Raw genomic sequence first — 23,914 nt, forward strand, 5'->3', positions numbered from 1 at the left:
CAGCGCACACACACAAACATGCACAGTCATTTTTAACACCGAGCTAATTCCAGGGTTGTGAATCATCTCTTTGTCAAACAAAGAAGCCGCTGTATTTCTCCGACTCGGTTTGTGAACTGTGAGCAACTGTGCCATCCAAGCAGTGATACAAAGTAATGATTTGTAAAACAATTTTTGCCTGAAGAGTCTTATTTAATTTATTAACTTTAAACCCTCAAAAAATACCTTTTGATGGCTAACTTTTTACCATGTTTTTGTCTGTGCAGCTGACTTTAGTGAATGACATCATTTTTGTTCTTCTATCATCTGAAAAATTCCACATGGTGCCACATAACCACATGAAACACAAAGTACTCTTGAAAGAGACTGTACATTTATGTACAAAGTACCATTAAATTAAACTCTGGTTTTATGGAGTGTATATATTTTTCCACAAAATTCATTGTAGCTAAATGGTGAAATTAGTTAAGAAATGTTAACATTTCTGTGTCATAATCAGCATAGATCTCTGACATGTGTCTCTCATGCTCTAACTGTTTTCATTCCACAGGTCTTTGCGTATGATTACTGCTTCTGGTCCATGGACGAGACAGATAAGGAGAGATTTGCCGGTTAGTTTATTAACTGATACAGTTCAAATTATTAGAAGTTTGGTCATTGCATCACTAAAATGCCATTCGAACAGTTCACTTTGGAAAGATTAAATATTAAAAATATTAGATAGATTAGATAGAATATAATTCCTTGTGTGGTTGCCTGTCTCCAGGTCAGGAGGTGGTCTTCCAGTGCCTTGGGGAAAGTCTTCTCCACAATGCCTTCCAGGGCTACAATGCCTGTATCTTTGCCTATGGACAAACCGGTAAGTTACCATAAGACAAGTTCTGTTCTGCTCTGTGGTCAATATGATGTGAATATATCTAATGACAGAACCAGTGAAATAACTACACAATATTTGAACAATTTTTCTTTGCCCTCAGTGGCATAGTGCCCTAAAGCTTTTTGTAAAATAATTAAAAGAGGAGTGTCAGTGTGAAGGGGTTGCAGCAGGAAGGTTGGACTGCCTCTCTTCTCTCAGATACAAATAAAATATCAAAGCTTCAACCAGTAGAGGCATGATATACAATGTTGCTAAAACCCAAACATACCTAAGCCACCTTGCACATAAGGTAGATACCTACACTTGTTAAAATTCAAGTATTTCTGTTCAGTCTGACTTAGGACTGAAAAACAGAGCTGGAACATGTCCAGTGTAGACACAGTGTAAAGAGATCGCTGTTTTCCTCTTAGTGTTATGGTAAAAAAATTTCAACACTACAAATCCTTTGACAAACATGTCAGAGCTGATAAATCAGTCAAGTGTCTACAGCCTCGCCAGAATGAGTTACACACTGAGTGGCCACTTTATTGTTAATGCAATAATTACTAATTAATGTTCTGCCATGTCTTCTTTTATGATGGCTATAATTTTCCAGTTTTATTGACAATGTCACAGAGGCGATAATTGAAATGTGTGATTTAGCACTGAGCTCCTAGTAAGTGATGATGTTGTGCTGGACATTATATTCAGGGGTGTTTTCAATATTCTGCTTACTTCATGTATGTAAATAGGAAGGACAAAAATGATGTAATGCTGTCAATTACAAAAGCACCGTTAATGATGACCTCAGTAATAAGCTTGTAACTGAATTTATTTTGTTGTCATGCAGCATTGACCTTGAATAACCTCTCAGATGATGTTAAACAGGCCCAGACTCTGACTACTTCTAAGTCAAAGCTAAAAACACTCCTTTTTTACACTGCCTACTTCACCCACTAAACTTATTTTTAAACTGCATTTTAAATCATTTGAAATAATCTTTGCAACTCTTGTCTTTACTTTTGCTATTTTAATGGTGATTTTTATTTTAAAATGTTTTCATTTAGTAATTAATTTTACCATATATATATTATCTCTTTACTCTTTTATTGTAAATCTGTATCCTTTATTAGGTTTTACATTTTATTGCTCTGTAAAGCACTCTGACTTGCCTTGTTGACAAAATGAATATAAAGCTGCCCTGCCTTGTAGAACTCATGGCAGAGCTGAAGTATTAAATTGCATTAGATTGCATAGTTGTACTTAATGTAGCGGCCACTTAGTGTGTATAAGGCTCTTTTTAATAGTAATTGACTCAGTGGAAATGGTGTGACTAATTCAGTTGTTTGTCTCTGAGTTGCATCAGCTGTTACAAAAATGCCATTTTCCTGTTTTCAATTACTTGTTCCAATTGACATTGTGTGTGTGTGTGTGTGTGTGTGTGTGTGTGTGTGTGTGTGTGTGTGTGTGTGTGTGTGTTGTTATTAGGTTCGGGAAAGTCGTACACCATGATGGGTTCAGGGGACCAGCCAGGTCTGATTCCTCGGCTGTGCAGTGCTTTGTTTGACCGAACCCAGAGCGAACAGCGGGAGGAGGAGAGCTTCACCGTTGAGGTGTCCTACATGGAGATCTACAACGAGAAGGTCCGAGATCTGCTCGACCCCAAAGGGTATGACCCCGACCTAATCTTCTAAACCTTTTATGAAAGAAAGAATCATTTTCTTTCCGTCTGTTGGCCGTTGTGGCTTAAATATAGAATATACTGCTTGTAGCTTCTTCACGGTAAAATTATTTAACTAAGACAAAATTGTGGAAATTTTAATGTGTAGTTACTGGTTGTAAAATAGCCATGGTTAGGCTTGTATCCAAATGCAGACTAAGGAAATTGATATTTGGGCAGACACACAAATACACATCAAGTAAATGTTGTCTTTCTCTGGTAGGTCAGTCTACGTTTTAGGTGAACAACCACACTCAATGCATGAGTCTTGACTCTGAACCCTGGCATCGGATAGAAACCCTGCACATCTCAGTTTCTATCAGTGTGATGCAGATTAACTGGACCTCTGGATAGTTCTGTTTTCTCATGCTAGCTTTCATGCTCCTCACAGAAATTTAAAAGTAAAGCTGACCTAGAATAGCTTGCATGGTTATTGTTTGGCATCTTCCTAACACAGACAGTGAACCAGTTCATATGAAAGTAAGACATGTCTTTGCTACCAAAATTCAGACTTCAGCCAGACTCTGGATTCAGGCCCAGGCCCTACAGCACACTCAACCTCAAGTTAATTGGTAGAACTAGTGAAAGTTGCTGTTGGTCTCTGGTACCACCAGCTGCTGTGGTCAGTGGATTAAATGATCCCTCTTCTGCCTTGCGGTCACTGATGGAGGCCAGTTCATGTCCAGCAGGTCAGCAGTAAATCAGCAGCACAAGCCTGTGTCTGCTGCCCCAGACAGCATAACCTCTGACCTTCAGTCACTGCATGACCTCTGACCTCAGTAAAAAGAGCCAAAGAGAAGCAGACCATCTGACAGCCATATGGGCTTTGCTGAGGAGCAGAGAATGATGAAGTTGTCAGGCCTGGAGCGAGTTTGAATCAGGGTCAGAGAGCCAAGTGCTAACAAAGTCCCTATGAACTGGGGAAAGTTGTAGTGGTGGCCAGAACCAGCTGAGCAGATATTGGCACTCCTGCTAAAAGTCAGATGAATAGTAATTTACCAAGAGTGGCCATGTTTGTCTGTGTTTTAAACTGGTTTTCTTTCTCTGTCCAGGGGTAGACAAACTCTGAGGGTGAGGGAACATAAAGTTTTGGGTCCCTATGTCGATGGCCTGTCTCGACTAGCTGTGGCCAGCTACAAGGTAAAAATATTCTGCTTAAATTGATTTTTTACCATGCTTTTATGTCACACTGATTTACTGACGTCTACTGCTAAGTTGCATACTGGCCCGACGATACAATATTTTCACGATACTTAAGTCATAATACAACACGACTGTGTTATCCTCAGTATTGCAATACTTAATACTTATAGTGCGATTTATTACCTTTTTTAGGTACAAATTATGTCCCCAAAGGAAAATCTGTTTTAATTAATAACATAAAATTTTCAGTCTGTTCATCTCACCTCAGTCATTTTCATAGTAGCAAAATGTATGTAGTGGATTGAAAAAGCAATTGATTTAATTATTCTCTTAGTTTGCCAGAAGTTAAATTTGTATTTGTAACTGTAAATAATAAAAATGATACTTTGTGTCTGTTTATCTATACAATATTGCCACATAGAATATCTCAATACTTTGCTGTATTTATTTTACCCCCTACCCCTACTGGATGCAAAATCTAATAGCAGCAACTGTAACCAGTGTGTCAGCGCCCAGATAGACACGTGAGCGGAGTGTCCTACTCTCAAACCTTCTCACTTTCTTTAACCTTTGTGGAGTTGTAACAGTGTTTATAGCAACAGTTTGCTTAGCAGTGTTACCAGTCACACTGGAATGAAGGTAATTATAAAAATCTCAAAATCTATTACATTTTGTAATTTATATTGGGCTTTTCAGGAGACTCAAGCTCTTCACCAAAAAAAGCATTCGATAAATTCATACACATGCACAGAACCTCAACAAATGTGCTGTATAATGTTCTTCACATTCTTAAAAGGTTATTCTGCAGAGTGAAGCAAAATGGAAAATTTCCTTATCATTTACTTATTTATTTATTGTTTGCTTTCTGTTTTTGTGACAGGACATTGAGTCTCTGATGTCAGAGGGAAATAAGTCTCGGACTGTTGCTGCAACCAACATGAATGAGGAGAGCAGTCGATCACACGCCGTCTTCAACATCATCCTCACACACACACTAAAAGACTTGCAGTCTGGGGTAAGACATAACACACACACGCTGGTGAGGGCACTGTTTGAATTCTCAGTTTTTAACACTTTCAGTGTAAACCTTAAGTAATCGATGAGATCAGAAATTGATTTCTGAGATGTTGTAGGCTCAGCACGTATCTTAATAGAAAAAAAGTCCACAAGATAACCAGTGTGTTCACTTCACTGGGCCGGACAGTCAGTGGGGTGGAGCCTGCTGAAAACATCGGGGTCGGGCCACAGTGCCCACTTTGTGGTGGGGGGTGGGGCCAGAGTGGCTGCTGGGAGCTGGGCCAGATCTCAGCTGTCACTGGCATACTGGCATACTTTTTTAGTGTCGAAGTTGTGTGGTATTACAGTTATCTGAAGAAGCCAATCCTACTCCCATCCACCCTGGTGCATTAAAATTTAATCCTAGTTTGCACATCAATAGATATTAAATGCCTTTTCTCCCTTACTGTCATTTCTCCCAGAATCCATCTGCTTCATCTTGTGGTCATATTCCAATCTTAATGACTGGGGAATTCTTTTTGTATATGGTGTTGTTTTTTGGTTATAGTGAAACCAGGATTTTTGATATTATTGGCATGTCAGATACTAGTAGTGAACCCCCTCTATCAACAGAATCCATACATTTGTGTCTGCACCAGACACAAATTGTGTATGTATAATTGCGTTCAGTTTTCTAAGGTCTATGATCCAGCCCTCGCAGCCAACAAGTGAAAAGATAGTTACAAAATGAGATGATGTCAGCTCAGCTATTAGACCAGGCACTCCAAGAAAAGACCTAAATGACTCATTCTCCATCCTCACGACCCACTTAGGCTCTCCTGCGCCTTTCTCTTCTTTCCAGACCAACTTGCCACCAGCAAATCCTGTTAATAATTCACATGCATGACTTTGAGTTTGTCAGCTGATACAGCCTGCTCTGTTTTCAAAGCACACCCACAGTCACTCTCTGGGTTGGTCAGTCAGTCAGTAGGTTTATCAGGCAAACGGCTAATGCGCAGACTGTGTAGTCAGTGAGTGAATCACTCAGCTGACACATCCTGTAACTGGATCAGTCAGCTCTTTATAGCCTTAGTTGTGTTATTTTATTGTCTCCTCATTCTGAATACAAAAGCATTGTATGGACTGAAAATTTCAATTAGTTTACGTTTTCACAGGGAGCTCCTCTTTGGCCATTTCAAGCCCCACTATACCAGATGTCAGCTCGTTCAATGCAATTTGAGCTTTGTTCTGATACTTAGTTCTATTTCCAATTCACACAGTGCTGGTTGTTTGGTATATAGCACGCTTATGTTTCACTTGTTCATGGTACTCAGCAGTTATGAGGGTTGTTGGACCTGTGTTCAAAGTGCAGAAGAGGCCAAAGAAAACAACAAGCAGTGCTGTGTGCACAGTATGCAAAATACCTCTAGTGCTTTGAAACAACAGCAACATTAAATTGATATGGAAGCCCAAGAATGTTTCCTTACTACATCCACACACATATAAGAAAGTAAAATAAATTGCAGCTTTTTTAATCAATTAATAGTTTGGATGGTTTATCAAACAAAACTGCCACAAATGCCATGCTTTCAGCTTTTCACAAAGTAGGATTTGCTGCTTTTTTCTGTTTTCTATGATACAGAATTTAATATTTGGAGGTTTTGGGCTGTAGGTTAGAAAAAAACAGGTAATTTAAAGAACTTGTGATGTGTAATTTTTTTTTTTTTTTTTACTAATTTCAGACATATTTTAAGCTATAATTAATTAATCAATAAAATTCTTACAAGATTAATCGACAATGAAAGTAATCATTGATTACATCCTCAAAGTAATTCTACATTTGATTAACTACAGCAAATTACTGGACGTAGTGTTCAGTTAGTCAGACCTTCCTCTGTTTTAATGATCACAGTATTGGGGCTTATCTGTGCCCCCTAATGGCTCAGCCAGGGTGAGGAACAGTGATGAAGGGACAGCATTAAAAAAGCCACCTCTATGAATGGTAGCAGAATCACCCAGAGCTGGATGAGTCATTATGATCCTCATCACAGGATTTCCTTTCAGTGGCATGCCATGCTCAGACTTGTAAACCAAACACTCAAAGTTCAGTCAGTTTGAACTTTGGTCCCATCTGCTGCCACCTCTCTACTGTGGCTTATGTTGCTCATTGCTTTGCTAATTCCAGTCAAGTTTTGGTGACTTAGTCTTTTTTTTCTTCCTTTTTTCTCCTCCATGATGGTGTTTTCTGGATTCTTTAGTACATGTAGTTGTGTGTTGATGATCAGACACTTGTTCTGTTCTGGTACCTTGAAGTTGCTGCCAAGAAGTCTGACAAGATGAATGTCCTGCCTGCTGATCTGGTTACTGACCTGAGTATCAGCTGTCCCAGTTACAGAATCCCTTGTTGAGAAAGGAAAATGCCGCAGTGGCTGGTATTTCCTCCTTTTCACTATTTTTTCACCCAGCTAGACGCTAAGAATTGAAATGGTCCAAAGAGTCAGCATGCTGTACTCAATTGATAAAAATGCAGATTGAAAAACACTGGAAAGTTGGTTTACTGGTATTTATTTCTAGGTCTGACACCAGCAGGTAACATGACCTGGATGTTCCAGTCATCGCCCATTGCAATAAGGAGCTGTAATTATTGATTTACATCAAGTAGTAGCTTCCTACTGCATTTACTGGTGCTCACAGTCACCAGCTTTGCCTCTACTCTGTCTGACTCTCCAAAAGGTATTCACAGTTTCAGGCCATATTTAAAAAAAGAAGTTTGAGTCTATTTTTGGACTTTATATGCTCAGTGTCCCAGATATGAATCTCTTGTTTGTTTAATAATTTGTTATACTCTTGGGAATCTGAAGCAGAACTGGTCTGAGGCTGATCAGTATCAGTGTAGTTGAATTTGATCTTTATCAGTTAGCCTTTGTTAGTGGTTGTTTTAGGGATTCGGGATCTGGATTTGTCAGAAATTTATATATACATGTAAAAAGTGTCCAAGTATCCTTGGGCAAGATAGTGAACCCCAAATTGCTCCCGATGCTGCGTCATCGGAGTGTGAGTGCGTATGAATGATTACTGAGTAGCACGTGGCACCTTGTACGGTAGCCTCGGCCACCAGTGTGTGAATGTGTGTGTGAATGAGTGAATGTGATATGTAGTGTGAAAGCACTTTGAGTGGTCCAAAAGACTAGAAAAGTGCTATACAAGTACAGTCCATTTACCATTTACTTTTTACTTACACACAGGTCCTCCTGTACAATTTGAGATTTTAAAACACGGATGTAAAAAAGTTTTGTGTGTGAATTTTTGTTTACCTTTGTCCATTACTCAATTTTACTAACCTCAAGTAGGTGGATCTCAGAGGTTGGGGGGCTGTTATTGATATCATTAAAGTATCAGAGGAGAGTAGAAACTAGAGAAGATACAGGATAACAGCTTTAAAGAGCAACAGTATATAACTTTTAAGGCAAAACAGTGTAAAAGTTTTTTTAAAAACCTATCTTTTTGAAGAGGGCTATGAGTGGCATTTGTTAAGAAAAAGGTTGTTATTTTCAGTTGAATTTTTACACTTTACAAAGGTCACACCACTGAACAAGATAGCAGGAGCAGTGTGGAATCCAAACTGATTCATGGAGCTGTGAGTGTGTGTGTGTGTGTGTGTGTGTGTGTGTGTGTGGGAGTAAACCTGTTTCCTCAACAAGAAAGACAATATCACAGGATCTGGGCAGTGTCAGGCACCTCATTGTTTCTCTGATGTTAATGGAAAACGCTTTCCATTTGGAGACTAGCAGACACTGAATACAGTTTACCAAAGAGTACCAGTTGACAGTCTAATGGAGTAAGATTAAATTTAACAAGTGCAGCTGTCTGTACTGGCTATGCAAAGGTTTGTGTTTCACTTTTGTCTTAAACATAAGTATATGATGGCTTATTACGCTTTGGCTAAACACCTCTGAACCCACAGCAGTACTGTGGCTGAACAGATTAACTGGAGACACAGACAGAGGACTGTATCTGCTGATGTTTAGCTGCTGATGTGCTGCTTTTGCTGTGTGGCAGGCGAAGATCAGGTATTACATTCAGCCTTGTCAGCCATCTGTCACACTCGGCCAGGAGTGGATCTGTCACAGTACAGATGACAATGTGATATCTAAATCTCTTACAGGGGCATGAGAAGACACAGAAGGAAACTTTCAAGAGAGTGAAAGATGAGAAACCAAAGACTAACTGAACATTTTTGGCATTACCTGATTGGTAGAATCACAAGAATCAGAGAGAGAATAGAGGAGGTCCTAAACAAGAGTGGACAAAAGCATCCTGCTAAATGAGAGCAAATAGTTGAGGGGAGCTTTCTGATAAAGCCAAATGCCATGTTGTTTGTTTCTGAGCCATCTGATGCTGTCATGCTGGCAAAACAAAATAATTTTCAGTTGAAAGCTTCTGAAAGCCCAGCAGGGATTGCCTTGATGCAGTGCTTCCTTGGTGATTATTGAGCCATCAGAGTCGTGTCAGATCTCATGTAGATGTACGATACAGCCTTTAGGAATGTCAACAGATCCAGATCTACATAAAAGTCTCAGACTATGTCCTATACCAGGCTGGACATTGCAGTGCTTGATATCATATGATTGGCAAATCATTCAATTAGTCAAACTAACAGGTGAACATTCAGTTGGAATTCAAAGAGGGAGAACAAAAGTGTATTTCAATATGCAATGGAGAGATATTTAAATCATTTTCATTTTGCTAGAGAACAAACAGAAAAATATCTGACAGTGGCATTTATGACTGCCATTATTGCTGTGAAAAACATGCATGCCGTATGTCATTCAGAGTCATTCTGGAGCTTTCGATGATGTAATTCATTGTGGACATTATTACCTAATGTTAAACACTGCCAGGTGTGACGTGTAAAAAAATACACGTAGTCTGGGCAAAGTTCAGCTTTGGTGCAGAATTTTTTACCAAACCTAATCATCTGCAAAACAGAGGAAGTTTTGCTGCTGAACAGTACAGGGCCATTAATGTTTAAAACCTCTGGGAACCAAATTCGCCAAATAACTCTCTTAATATGTAAATAAGGGTCTTACATGCACACTAAAAAGCATAAAAATGATGATCAGTCATTAGCCTCAATCCAAATTTGAAAAACATTTTCATTTTAGATTTTTCACGGTTTCCTTAAACTGGGTTGATTTGGGTGTGGTTATCCCCAATCCATATCACGTAATATGGATAAAACCAATCTAAAATTCAGAGTCAGGTGTCAGTTGATACTAATTTAACATGCCAAATTAAAATCTCGAAACACACCTTTCAATAGGGTGTGTTCGGAACACTCATTTTGAGGGCCAGAGCGCACTCTGGCACAAACTGGACCGTTCATAAACTCAGAGCGCTGTTTGAGCGTGCCATTGGGTTATCCAGAGCAGTGCACTCTGGGAGAGTCAGACCGTACTCTTGGCACTCTGTCTGGGAAGAGGGAGCAGCAAAGCGCCGAACGCAGTGAATGTGTGACTTAACTTAACCAATTGGATTTACTCAGAGTCAGAGGGGCCGAAACATATCTGAACAGAGCTGTACCACACAAACTCTGCTTTGCTCCATGGCTGCCATGGAGACAAGAGACAGTTGAGAAAGGTGGGATACAAGGAGGTGTCAATCAAACCATAACATGCTAGTCCACAATGTCTGGAGAAATGCTGTTTTGAACTCGGTTTTCTAATAGTTTAGAAAGTGAAAATAGTTTATTTTCACTTTCATTTATTTATTTTTGCAGATATTTAATGAGACACTCAACTTTGAAATAATATGTGCATTCTTACTATTTTAAGCCACGTTTCCAGAGGCTTTAAATAAAGAATGTGCAAGTGGCCGGCTGAATATACTGAAGAGAATGAGGCAATAATCACACTTATTTTCTCTCTCTCTCTCTCTTTCTCTGTAGACAAGTGGGGAGAAGGTGAGTCGGTTGAGTTTGGTGGACCTGGCTGGAAGTGAGCGAGCAGCAAAGACTGGAGCAGCAGGAGAACGACTCAAGGAAGGAAGCAACATCAACAAGTACGCAAAAGCAGTTCAACACAGACACACTAAACACACACAAACACAACGCGGTGATTGTTTTTCCCCATCAGGCTGTTTATTCAAGTCTAAACCCCTAAATTGCCTTTCAGATGTTTTCCCTCTGGCAGTCTTACTTTCTTTCGCAAGACATTTTTTCTAACCACTGAGCATTGTCATATCACTCTTTAAACTCATTTTTTGTCACTTGTACTGAAAGCTACATATGTGAAAGAAAGCATATAACCAGTGTTTTTGGATTGTATTGTCCCGCCACAGCAACTTTACATTTTAACCTAAATTATAGTATCATAGCAAATGAATATGTCTGGAAAAGCCCTTAAAACAACATGCATATGCTCGAGGGACAGGAATACAGTGGTTCTAACACATCAACAGATGTAAAGCATGTGACCTTAGTGTTTTTGTGTGTTTGGCAGGTCTCTCACTACGCTGGGCCTGGTGATCTCGGCGCTCGCTGAGCAAGGAACAGCCAAGAACAAGAACAAATTTGTTCCTTACAGAGACTCTGTTCTGACATGGCTGCTGAAGGTACAAATACCATAAACATGTTGGACACACACAGAGGAAAATACATTTTCCTTGTTTCACTGTCCAGTGCACGTTCTTTAATTTCTTATAATTTCTCCTTGTGTCTGTGTTCTCTGTTCTTGCATATTTGCCTTTCTTCAGGATTGCCTGGGTGGCAACAGTCGCACAGCGATGGTTGCAACTGTGAGTCCAGCAGCAGACAACTATGAGGAAACGTTATCGACGCTGCGTTACGCAGACCGAGCAAAGAACATTGTTAACCATGCTGTCGTTAACGAAGACCCCAATGCTCGCATCATCAGGGAACTCCGCGAAGAAGTGGAGAAACTACGAGAACAGCTGACCCAGGCAGAGGTGAGATATGTTAGAAATTGTAGAAATCAAACAATATCTATACTTTGCCATACTCTTCTTTATCTGTGTTTTTTTTATCCAGTCTTTGAAGGCGCCAGAGCTAAAAGACCGTCTGGAAGAGTCAGAAAAGTTGATCCAAGAGATGACCATCACCTGGGAGGAGAAGCTTCGTAAAACTGAGGAGATTGCACAGGTAAGACACACAAGAGGTGTGAATGTATGGTTATGAGAACAAACATTTGAGCTACTTGACATTGTAACCTCCAGTTTGATTTTTTACACTGTGTGAAAATGATCTTTGTGTCTATGTGTTTGTAGGAGCGTCAGAAGCAGTTAGAGAGTCTGGGTATTTCTCTTCAGTCTTCAGGGATTAAAGTTGGAGATGATAAGAGTTTTCTCGTCAACCTTAATGCCGATCCTGCCCTCAATGAGCTGCTGGTTTACTACCTGAAGGTACACACACACGCATTATGTTGTGCCTGGTTATTAATTCTCCCTGTTTACCCAGAATACCACACAATATTATCACTATTTCAAACCGTAACTAACTGGTTGAGTCAGTTATCATCTGACTGACAATGGGTGCACAGTAGGAAAACAGTGTATTTGTGTATTGGGAAGCCTCAAGACAGGAATTACACCAATTATGCCAAATTGAAGAGCACAAAACCGCTTTCAAGAAAAAAATAATGAAGGTGTTGTTTGATGGGCTAGATCAGGACACAGGGGTTTACCACAAAGCGAGGTTAGTGGGTTAGCAAGTTATGTTGAGCCTGAAGCCTGAATTTTCAGTGTCATAAACGTGGCTGTCTTTGAAACTGGCCATTTTGCCACAGTAGCTTATGCTGCACACGTAACCTGGTCCGGATCAGTATAAGTTTAAAGTTTCCAACTAACAAAAAGTTTCTTTTCAGGGGTAGAGAGTGTTTAGAGACTGGAAAGGGGTGTTTGCTTTTCCTGATGATATTAGCAATACATATTCTCTGCTGAGGGAATACGTTACAAATGCAAACTTGTTGAGCAGAATACTAGTAATGCTAACGAAGAAAGCAGTGCTATAAGCAGTTTTATTTGTTGGGTTTTTCTTGCTCTGACTGAATTACTTAATGTGTCTGCAGTGTTCCCTAGTCATTTTCCATGTTGGCTATAAAAATAAGCCCTCTATAGTTTACTACATTATTTATCAGTATGATGTTTACTTGCATATGAAATGTGCTATGTAACTCCTTAAAACTGCTTTGGATTCTGTTTTTGTGTTTGGTCTTGATTTGTCCATTTTTCTCTGCTGGTACATAACAGCTAAGAGAACAGTGTTTAAAAAATGGATTAGTCCATTAGTATTTATCAAAAATACTATTCAAATGTTAACATGAACTGATTTGCCCAGAAGCTTATGTGATTTCCATGTATCCTGCATTATGAGAAAGTATCAGACCTAAATGCCTTGCTTGAGTATGAAGTTTAAATATGCTGCATCAAGTTTAGAGTTTAAGATCTGCAGCTGTACCGTTAGAAATAAATGGAGGGTAAAATATATATTATCTCGTAAATTAACAATTATTAATTTACGCCAGCTTTCCTCTCTCACCTTAACTGAAGCAACAGTGTTGCTTTTTACTCCAATAAATTATTTTTGCACAGTACAAGAGTCAAATAATGCACTGAATGTATCATTTATGGGAACATGCACAGAGCCTGAGGAAGACACCCTGAGTTAACAGAGACATTTATGTTTTGTCAAGCAAGCTTATGCAGTGACCCGGTCAAACTCGCATTGTGGTGCATCACTCTGATAAAGTCATATCTAAACAGTCATTGATTCAATTTTAAACAAAAACATGGATACTTTACCAACTTTTGTGTAGGCTTTACTCCAGTAGACATAACTTGGTCATATTTATTTTATGACTCATCTGCTGAGGTCTAATCACATCTTCACTATGTCTCAGGAGCACACAAAGGTGGGTTCGGCAGACTCTCAGGACATCCAGCTGTGCGGGATGGGTATCCAGGCAGAGCACTGTGTCATCGACATTACAACAGATACCACTGTCATCCTCACACCCTACCGCAATGCTCGGTAAGAGAAACCAACATCACAGACCCAAAGTCCGAACTCAGTGATGAGAAAATGTAGCTGAGTTTAGGGGTATAAGAAAAAGAGAGGGTTAAGGGTTTTTTTTGGCAGTGACAGATTGTTACATCAGTTTTTTTTCACAGTATTGTCATGACTGTCTGTATTGTGTTATAGGACATGTGTTAACGGTTCTCCAGTGACCAGTGCTCTGCAGCTTCACCATGGCGACCGAATCTTCTGGGGAAACAACCACTTCTTCAGGTGATTTCATGTTTGTATATTGTTTGCAATTTTAAATATCCTGTTTTTCATATGATAAAACATTACTCTATATTTCCTTAGGCAATTTCATCATTTTTCATAAGTTGCAAATGCTTTCCCTGCAGGATCAACCTGCCTAAGCGGCGTTCTCGAGGAGCTGAGGATGAGGATGGTGAGGGTGGCGTGATGAAGAACAGCGGCAGCAGTGAGCAGCTGGATGCAGATGGTGACACAGCCAGCGAAGTGTCCAGTGAAGTCAGCTTCTCTTATGAATTTGCCCAGACAGAGGTCATGATGAAGGCCTTGGGTAACAATGGTAAGGAGTTGTAAAACAAGAAATACTCTGCATTGACAGAACATTAGTTAGTTTAGTCTCCTTTGTTTTCTGACTACTCTGTGTTTTGTCCTTTCAGACCCAATGCAAGCAGTCCTGCAGTCTCTGGAGAGGCAGCATGAAGAAGAGAAGCGCTCGGCTTTGGAGCGACAGAGACAAATGTACGAGCAGGAGCTCCAGCAGCTTCGCAAGAAGCTAAACCCAGACCGTCTGTCCACCGGCCCCTCTGCAGGGCCCGCATCAGGCCAGCAGGGTCCAGGAACGCAGTCTCACTACCGCAGCCTCGAGAGACTCAGTATAGGAGGGATGAGCCATTCAACCAGTGCTCAGAGCAGGCTGAGGCAGTGGAATGAGGACAGGTGAGCGTGTGTATGTGTGTGTGTAGACTGGAATATAAGTTCATGCTGCATTAGAAACTTTAAAAGAAAAAGCAATTTTATGTCAGTTTGAACATGGATGCAAACTAAACACCTCCTTGTAATCCTCTCTCCTCCCCTTCCTCTCTGCCAACTCCTCACCTCCCTCAGGGAAGCGGTATTGGTTAGGAGTCTGCGGCGGTTGAGGGAGCAGATAGTAAGAGCAAACCTCCTGGTACAAGAAGCCTGTTTCATCTCTGATGAGCTAGAGCGACACACCGAGTATAGAGTCACTCTGCAGATCCCATCGGACAACCTCAACGCCAATCGCAAGGTCTCATTAACAAACATGTAGACACTCATCCACAAATTTCCCATCTTCTGTTTAAGCACAGCAAATTCCCTAAATACACCTACGTGTGTGTCTGTGTGTGTCTGTGTGCATACATGTGTAGAGGGACGCAGTGCTCAGTGAACCAGCGATTCAGGTTCGACGTCGGTGTCGAGGGAAGCAGATCTGGAGTCTAGAGAAGATGGAGAACCGTCTGGTTGACATGAGAGAGCTGTACCAAGAGTGGCAGGACTACCACCTCCATCACCAGGACAACCCTGTGAGTAAACTTGGCAAATTTGGCATGGGAAGTCTTCCAGTAGCCCTGCCCAGTCACCAATAACACTGTCATCAAGCAGTAGTGCACAAATACATTAAGTTTTCTCTCTGTGTTCCATGATGTCCCTGCTTTTTTTTTTTTTTTTTGTTCAGGTGATGCGTTCATATTTCCGTCGAGCAGACCCATTCTTTGATGAGCAGGAAAACCACAGTCTGATAGGCGTTGCAAATGTCTTCCTTTCCTGTCTATTCTACGATGTCAAGCTACAGTATGCTGTTCCCATCATCAACCAGAAGGGGGAGGTAGGTAGCCACAGACTTGTTGGTTATGAATTTAGTTCATACATCTCTATTCTGTAATCTCCATGTTTTTGTCATGAAGAAATACCCTTAACAGAAGCCGGCTTCTGTGTTGCAGCGGTGTGTTCACTGGCAGTAGGAATGCGGTCTATTGCCTATATTTAGTGGGTTTACCCGTGTTTAAAAACCTGCACGCACACGCTGTTTTTTGTGGGAAAGGGGTATCAATGTATTCTTTAATGTGGTTTCTGTTGTGGTGAGATCAGAAGTCTTTTAATCACTTGGTCATCATGGATGTCAGAGTCGGACATCACATGATATTCAGATGATAATCATGGTAATAGAATACTGAAGTATGACCATAAAAAATTGGAGAAAAGGACATGTCTTTGTACATTTATATTGTATTTTGTGTTTATTTATTTTATTTATTTTACACAGCTGTGTGCTTACAATATAATTTCAAGTGGTGGATGACTAGTTTTGGAGTAACTTATATTCACAGACACATTTTCTAGATATCGCTGATGTAAAGATGTGTTCATTCTTCTCTCCTGTGGTCAGGTGGCAGGGCGTCTTCATGTGGAGGTGGTGAGGGTTGGCGGGGGATTAGAGGACAATATGGCTGGAGGAGATGAATCAGACAACAACCAAGACACTGAAATCCAGGATCGCAAACTGGTCTGCATGGTAAGACAGACAGATTATCAGAGAGAACTACATTCAGTCTGTAGGTTAAAAACATACCAGGAGCTTTGTTTTACAGTTTTAGGAGCACTAAAAATGTTTAGTTAACCTTACACCAAGCTAAAGTCTAAAACATCAGTCCTGCAATAAATTCTACATACATGAAAGTTATAATGTTCAGTTTTTGTTGATACTGTTTGAGAGAGATTGTTGTTTCAACTGTGTGGTCTGTGTATAAATGACTTTTGACCTGTGTATCCACTACAGATTAAGATCCTACAGGCCACTGGTCTTCCCCAGTACCTGTCCAACTTTGTCTTCTGTCAGTATTCATTCTGGGACCAGCCTGAGCCCTTCATTGTGGCTCCTGAAGTAGACCCATCGTCTTCTTCGCCCAGCACTAAAGACCCTCACTGCATGGTGGTGTTTGACAGCTGCAAGGTGAAGCCTAGAAGGGAGGGGGTGGACAACAAGTCCAGATTTAATGCTTTTATGAACTCAGTTTGGATGTAATTGCTATTGTGTTGAACTGACACATATGCAACAGCATATTAGGGCCATTGTAGTTAAAAAAAATAAAAAATGAAGAGCAATATTCTAGAAAAAAAACCTCAGAATAACCAAGATTAATGTCACATATTTGCAAGAAAAAAGTCATATATTCTCTGACTTTATAAAGTCACCAATAAATCTAAAAAAATGTTGGTGGGACTAGTCAGTTAAAAGATGTTATTATAAGACTGATCTGTCTTTGGTCCTGTAGGAGGTGGCTGTGTCAGTAACAGAGGATTTTATAGAATACCTGACTGAAGGGGCAGTTGCCATCGAGGTGTACGGGCACAGACAGGCTGATGCAGGAAGAAACCCCGCCCTGTGGGACCTCAGCATCATCCAGGCCAAGACACGCACACTTCGAGACAGGTAAACACACACAATCACCTCTGAATCTTAGTTTTGTTTGCAAGAATTGCTTTTTAGTAACTGATAAAAAAACACTTTGCCACTGTTGCCAAGATGTGCTGATAATATTTGTTTTTGCAGGTGGAGTGAGGTAACACGTCGCCTAGAGCTGTGGATTCAAATCCTGGAGATAAACGAGAACGGAGACTTTGTGCCAGTGGAAGTAGTTCCTGCAAAAGATGTGCGGACCGGGGGAATCTTCCAGCTTCGGCAGGTAGGAAAAGTCCCACATTCACAACCGTTGTCAATCTAGTCACAGTAGGTGGAACCAGCAAATTTCAGCTAAAAAGCCAACTTCTTTAAATCATTTTTCTTTTTTGAACGTATATCCTGTTTTTTATTAACTTTTGTGTCCTGCTCTACCTCCTCCCCCTCCTCATCTCCAGGGTCAGTCAAGGCGAATCCAGGTGGACGTGCGTTCAGTTCAGGACTCAGGCACTATGCCTCTGATAGCAGAAATACTGCTTGCAGTGTCTGTGGGTTGTGTGGAGATCAGAAACACAACAGCAAACCAGGAAGGAGATGAGATGGACAGTTATCAGGTAGATCAATTTAATTCAGCTAGAGACTGTTTTCCTCATTCAGTAAGTCTTAAACTAACTCACAGGTGAACTGAAGCCAAAGATTATTAACTGTCTACTTTGTTGTTTAGGAAAGAGACCTGGAACGTTTGCGGCGGCAGTGGCTAGCAGCTCTCACCAAGAGACAAGAATACCTTGACCAGCACCTGCAGAGCCTGGTCAGCAAAACAGGTAACATCTAAACACAAGAAACTTGAAATATTCATGAAAAACATGCTGACAAATTCAAACATCTGCCCTCTCTTAGGGATGTAGTGGTCTACAGCTTGTAGGTGTCTTCAGTATGAGGCTAGTTACATTTTTTAAATGTTTGAGTGTTGTTGTGTGCACAGAAAAGACAGAGGATGACGTGGAGAGGGAGGCCCAGCTGCTGGAGTGGCGTTTGACTCTGACAGAGGAAAGAAATGCTGTTATGGTGCCCTCTGCTGGCTGCGGCATTCCTGGAGCACCTGCTGAATGGTATGACACATGGCATGTGTGTGTGTCTCTGCTTTCATTTATCTAATATTTCCTTGTCATCACATTCAGACAAGTGTAAATATATATCAGATCATCAGATCAGAGTGTGTATCGCTTTTTTTACCCAGGGTTCCTCTGCCAGGCATGGAGACTCATATCCCTGTCCTCTTCCTGAACCTCAAACGTACGTTTCTTCTTTGCCAAATGATATATGCTTGGTTGTGTTTTTCCACTTGAGGGCTGATTTTAAGTGTTTTCTATTTTTTTTTTCCAGCTGATGATCTCAGCTCTCAAGACCAGTTTGAGGTCCCTGAGGCTGGAGGTTGGGATGCCATTCTGAGTGGTGAGGATGAGGACGACTTCTTTGACCTACAAATTGTCAAACACTACGATGGAGAGGTGAGGGTGGACCTGCATGTAGTATTTAGAATTCCTGGAATCCTTTTGGGAAGCTGTTTTCCTAAGCAATTATTTGTCAACTCTGCAGGTGAAAGCAGAGGCATCATGGGACTCAACCGTCCACGAGTGTCCCCAGCTCAGTCGTGGGGGAACGTGGCCGGAGCAGAGGGTATACCTGACAGTTCGAGTGGTGGTTCAGCTCAGCCACCCTGCCGACATGCAGCTGGTCCTGAGGAAGAGGATCTGCGTCAATGTGAACCCAGGTCGCCAGGGTTTTGCACAAAACTTTCTGAGAAGGATGTCCACCCGAAGTACCATACCTGGCTGTGGGGTCACCTTTGAGGTGGTCTCCAACATCCCCGGGGTAAGGCCAGGGGACATATTAGGCCTTTCTTTTAGCAGGTTGGATAATTAAACAATAATTGTAATTATGTATTGTTCCATCAGGACGCCCCTGGCTCAGAGGACAGGGAGATGCTTGCCAACCTTGCTGCTAGCGCACACAACAGCCAGTCAGCTGATGATGAGGCTGCAATCGAGAAATACCTCCGCAGCGTCCTCAGCCTGGAGAACATCTTGACTCTGGATAGACTCAGACAGGTAGGTGGAGAAACTGGTTGAGATTTCAACTCAGAGTCTCAAGTAGATATTAGTAACATGCATTTGTCAATACGCAGGCATGCAGTCACACAGAACATGTGGGGTTTTAACACACAGTTGCCTATAAAGGAAACATTACTTAAAAAAAATTTAAATTGACCTAAGTTGCAATTTGTTTTTCTTTTTTTCAATTTCTACTTTTTTTTAGTTAAGTACTTTCTAGTATGTTGAAAATGTGCTGTGTGTGTGTGTGTTTTAGGAGGTGGCAGTGAAGGAGCAACTGACTAGCAGAGGGAAGAGCAACAGACGGAGCATCAGTTCTCCTTCTGTCCACAGGGTAATGTAATATAGTGCCATTCTACTGCACTGCAAGACAATGCAGTGTACAGTATTATACGATTAATCTTACAGTACTCTCTCTCTCTCTCCTTTCAACCTCAGCTGTCTGGAAGTAGACAAGACCTGTCCACAACCTGCCTGGATGATAAGGTAATATGCACTTTTCAGTAAAAGTGATGAGTTCAGATATTTTGTGATTAATCTTTGATGATTATGGCCTCATCTTCTCCCTTACAAAAATAAATACATAAATATTAAATGTTGTAAATATCACTGCCCTCATACTTTCATGGGCCCTTGATGTTGGCATAGATACAGCCAAAAGATGGCAATACCTAATAATGTACCTTTTAACAAAGGCAGAGTTGTAGATGGCAGAGGTTTGTGGGACAATTTAAATACATCGCACATGTGGATAGAGAATTCCTTTCACTATGTTACCCATTTGTTCTGTTCCACCATTTTTGAAATGCCTTTGTCATGTCCTACAGTCGTATCTCACTTGAACCACATCACACTGCCCCTGTGATCTCTGGTGGTACTGCACCATATTACCTGTAACCTTTCAGAAAACATGCCCAAATAGGGTTGAAATGAATGAATGAACCCTGAACCCCCGAAAGACCCCGTCTTTGTCCATATGCGTATCAAACATTAAGCATAAATGAGCCACTTGTCTGATGTAACTAAATAACAAACAAGACCTGTCACTCTGTGTTTAAATCAGTAAATATGAAAATTTGAGCAAACCAAATTTCATGTATTTATCTGTTCACGTGTAGCATTTACATCAGGTAGCCCTGATGCCATGTTTCATTATTTCCAAACCAATCTTGTCATCTTTCTGTTTCTCAGGGTCGATGGGAGAGTCAGCAGGACATCTTCATGCCCTCTCAGTTTCACCGCACCCTCCCCAGGCCCGCCTCCTCTCCTTCCACCTACTCCACCTCCCCTTCTTCATCACCCACCCCCTTTGGCATAACATCCCCTCAAAACCAGGAACAAGAGCAAGGTAAACCTCCCTTCACTCCCTCTACTTCTCCTCTCTTCTTTACCTCACTTTTCTTGTCATTTTTCCTCCATACTCCCAACTCTTACTCCTCTCCATGCCCCTCTCCTCTTCTTTCTAAATGGCTTCATCCATTTCTGCTATTTGCTGATCTCATACCTTGAGCTTAATCATGAGACTCCTGTCCTTCTGATTGATGATGCCAACTACAGTTCACTTCAAAATCTTATGTGTCATTGTTTGTGTAATTAACTGCTGAGTCTCAGCTTTGTTCCTTTCATTCCCAGCCATAAGTGATGTGTAATATTACTCTTCCTCCCTGCTCCTTTTGGTGTTGCTTGCATCCATTTTTGTAACCTTTTTGGCTAATGCAAAGTGAACTTCTCTCTCCTCATATTCATTACTAAAGCTTCCCACTTTAATCAGTTAGTCTGCTCTGATCAATCTGAATATTTTTCTGTCATAGTAATTTCTTGCCCATGTCATGGTACTTTGATGTGCTTTAGATTAATTCTGTTCACACAATGAACAGAATTAATATATTCTTTAGTAATTTCTGTTTGGCAGTCCTGTGATTAGGATGTGTCAGCGTGTCTTATGGCCGGCTCTTCTTTCTGTCACTGTGTTTGGGTTTTTGCCATTTCCTGGACTCGCTATCAACTTTCTGTCTTCATCTTCCACACCTCTTCTACCTCCCACACCTGCTCCTCTTTTCCTCGCTTCTTTCCTCTCCTCTGCCTCCTCCTCCTCCTCTCTCACCTCCTCACCCCCCCCCCCCAGGTCGTTCAGGACTTGCTGCCTCTTATCTTTCAGTTAAGGCGCTGGTTCCTCAGATGCCCAAACTGCTCAAGTCTTTGTTTCCAGCACGCGACGACAAGAAGGAGCTGAGACCTTCGCCACACAACCAGCAGGTCAGCAGAGACAGTGTAGTAGAGCTCAGTGTGAACTGTGTGAATGGTGGAGCAGGGTGGGATTCAGTGTGCCCTGCTGAAGCAATAAAGATTTTACATGGCAATTATATCATTAGTAGCTTATTATGCGAGACTGGATCAACTTGAAACTTCCAGGCTCTGGCAGCTAGCAGGAGAACGGGAATTCGTTCATGTGCAAATGTTGACGTGTCTTGACCTTGTTTGTTGTTACTCAGCAGCATGTCCCTCGCATCGTGACATCAGGAGGGGACGACAATCGAGTCAAGGCTGAGACGGTGAGATTATTTCCCTGTCCACGTTCTCCTCAGAAGTTTCTGTTGCTTGATCTTCTGTCACTTTAAGCTTAGATTCTGTTTTATGTAACAATTGTGTTTGATCAGTATGGGTTTTGTTTGGTGCAAAAACATTACAAAAAAATTATTATAAAATATATTTAGTTTTTTGTATATTTGTTGCTATCATGAAAAGGGGTCATTATAGCTGTTTAATTTTGATTAACCATAAATGTTGAAATACTACAATTTTAGCAATCGTATGAGCCAAACTCCTGACACACTGGTTTCTACACTTCCAGTGTTGCAGCCAACAGTATCTCTTTGTTAGACACGCTCTGTCTGGTAAATAATAACATCCAGTTAACTCCACACTCCCACTGTGTGCCATTTGCTTTCTGTTGCAGCAGAGATACACCAAGCAACCGTGATACGATATGATACAATATGATGCGATATGATAAGATGCATTACGACACGATACGATATTTGCTGCGCCCATTAATGCATTCAGTTACAATTTTAAAAAAAACTACATATAAACAAAACAGCACAAGCTATACTAAATCACACCAATAAATTGCACATAACACATGTTGCACACATCCAGTCATTTGACATCATGAAATTATTGCACAATCCCTGCAGCCATAAGCAGCATTGTTTAAAAGTTCGATAGAGGTAGGAACAAATGCGGTTTTAAAAGGAATAGTTTGCAGTTGGGGACTGTGTATTGTCGGCCAGAGGGCAAGAGCTCGAATGACACCATTATGATAACACCAGGCTTATTTTTCCAGCTGTGCTAAAGCCTTTTACATACCCAGCAGTTTGTAGTAACACAAATCTATATATGGTTTTCTTCTTCAGACGTTTTTATGTATCAACTTGTTAGTCCCAAGGGCGACTGTGTTATTTGCTGTCAACCAGTAAATAGCTGCAAATTGCAGAAGAAAACATTAACAGATGATGCAAATGGTCCTATAGAATGTTTTCATGCTTCACATAACAGACTGTAGGCTTAACAGTACCTGATTATTCCAGAGGGTGACTGTAGCATTTTGGGGGAGATGTATTAATATGTCTGATTATTGTTTTGTTGTTTGCCTTGTCTGCATGCTCTCGTCTGTCCCTCTGTTCCTGTGGCAACTGTTGGTTTCCTGTAGACTGCTATTCTACGGCCCCCAACCAAAGACAGACGGGCAGAGTTCCCAGATGTCCCTCCTCTTCCTGTGCATGACCCGCATGACATCACCCCCCTCAGCCCCCTCAGCCAGTCATCAAGCGGCTACTTCTCCAGTAGTGTTTCTACGGTTACCCTGTCTGACGTCCTCCAACCCTCCTCCTCGTCTTCCTCCCTCCTGGCTGCTGAGACTACGTTACCCACAAACCCCCAGCAGCAGGGTGCTGACAGGAACGATGTTGTAACCTCTCCTTCTCAGTATGGCACCAAGATGGCCGCAGTCGCTCCACCCGCTTCCCACAGCTCAGCCAATCACAACAATGTCACTGCAGCGAACTCCTTCTCTGAACACAAGCTGGTCAACTCAGGAGGAGGAGGAGGAGGAGGAGGAGGTGAAGGCTTTGAGAGGCTGGAGATCTTTGTGGACGATGAAGAGCGTAGCCATGATGACGTTCTGCCTGATTGGCTGACAGAAGGGGCATATGTTACAGTAGGAAGCAATAAGGCTGGAACAGTGCGCTACCTGGGAGTGACGCAGTTTTCTGACGGAGTGTGGGTGGGGGTGGAGCTGGACACCCCTGTAGGTAGGTACACAGTTAAAGGAGCAGTTCACCCAAATTATGCAAATACATGCGAAAGCACTTCCTCAAGCATTAGGTTCTTGCAGAGTAAAAGAGCAATCTTCATTTAAAAGGATGATAACTATACTGTTTACAATATTATACTGTAGTTTTGTAATAGTCAAATACTTTAAGAATGTTTAGGCCAGTTGAGCCATGATTGGCTCCACTACTAGAGGGTAAGTTTGTGATTTTTTTTTTTTTTTACCCTGGCCCCATATTTTTGTGTCCAAGTTAGTTACTAATATGAACAATTT

The 23,914-nt window shown here is 41.2% G+C and overlaps 1 protein-coding gene across 5 annotated transcripts in view; it reads left to right on the forward strand.

Annotated features, from left to right (window-relative positions):
• The window catches only part of LOC121941303 (kinesin-like protein KIF13B), a 51,764-nt gene that overhangs the window by 20,286 nt on the left and 7,564 nt on the right, over nt 1-23,914 (forward strand). For 2 of the 5 annotated variants that reach the window (XM_088080751.1, XM_042484073.2), the window contains exons 5-38: nt 551-611; nt 767-859; nt 2,345-2,525; nt 3,629-3,716; nt 4,600-4,734; nt 10,663-10,775; nt 11,216-11,327; nt 11,469-11,681; nt 11,764-11,874; nt 12,000-12,134; nt 13,631-13,761; nt 13,933-14,019; nt 14,145-14,335; nt 14,433-14,712; nt 14,881-15,043; nt 15,165-15,320; nt 15,473-15,622; nt 16,184-16,309; nt 16,574-16,747; nt 17,070-17,227; nt 17,348-17,480; nt 17,653-17,808; nt 17,919-18,018; nt 18,180-18,306; nt 18,435-18,490; nt 18,581-18,705; nt 18,794-19,069; nt 19,153-19,305; nt 19,565-19,642; nt 19,747-19,794; nt 20,500-20,656; nt 21,434-21,564; nt 21,801-21,860; nt 23,021-23,621. In XM_088080751.1, coding sequence (XP_087936877.1) covers nt 551-611; nt 767-859; nt 2,345-2,525; nt 3,629-3,716; nt 4,600-4,734; nt 10,663-10,775; nt 11,216-11,327; nt 11,469-11,681; nt 11,764-11,874; nt 12,000-12,134; nt 13,631-13,761; nt 13,933-14,019; nt 14,145-14,335; nt 14,433-14,712; nt 14,881-15,043; nt 15,165-15,320; nt 15,473-15,622; nt 16,184-16,309; nt 16,574-16,747; nt 17,070-17,227; nt 17,348-17,480; nt 17,653-17,808; nt 17,919-18,018; nt 18,180-18,306; nt 18,435-18,490; nt 18,581-18,705; nt 18,794-19,069; nt 19,153-19,305; nt 19,565-19,642; nt 19,747-19,794; nt 20,500-20,656; nt 21,434-21,564; nt 21,801-21,860; nt 23,021-23,621 — 5,059 coding nt within the window. The remainder of the gene's footprint in view (nt 1-550; nt 612-766; nt 860-2,344; nt 2,526-3,628; nt 3,717-4,599; nt 4,735-10,662; nt 10,776-11,215; nt 11,328-11,468; nt 11,682-11,763; nt 11,875-11,999; nt 12,135-13,630; nt 13,762-13,932; nt 14,020-14,144; nt 14,336-14,432; nt 14,713-14,880; nt 15,044-15,164; nt 15,321-15,472; nt 15,623-16,183; nt 16,310-16,573; nt 16,748-17,069; nt 17,228-17,347; nt 17,481-17,652; nt 17,809-17,918; nt 18,019-18,179; nt 18,307-18,434; nt 18,491-18,580; nt 18,706-18,793; nt 19,070-19,152; nt 19,306-19,564; nt 19,643-19,746; nt 19,795-20,499; nt 20,657-21,433; nt 21,565-21,800; nt 21,861-23,020; nt 23,622-23,914) is intronic. The other 3 variants (XM_042484090.2, XM_042484098.2, XM_088080766.1) reach the window with 3 other exon arrangements.

Source organism: Plectropomus leopardus, chromosome 1 (assembly GCF_026936395.1).
Source record: "Plectropomus leopardus strain MGB_pleo_1.0 chromosome 1, ASM2693639v1, whole genome shotgun sequence".
Lineage (NCBI taxonomy): Eukaryota > Metazoa > Chordata > Actinopteri > Perciformes > Serranidae > Plectropomus > Plectropomus leopardus.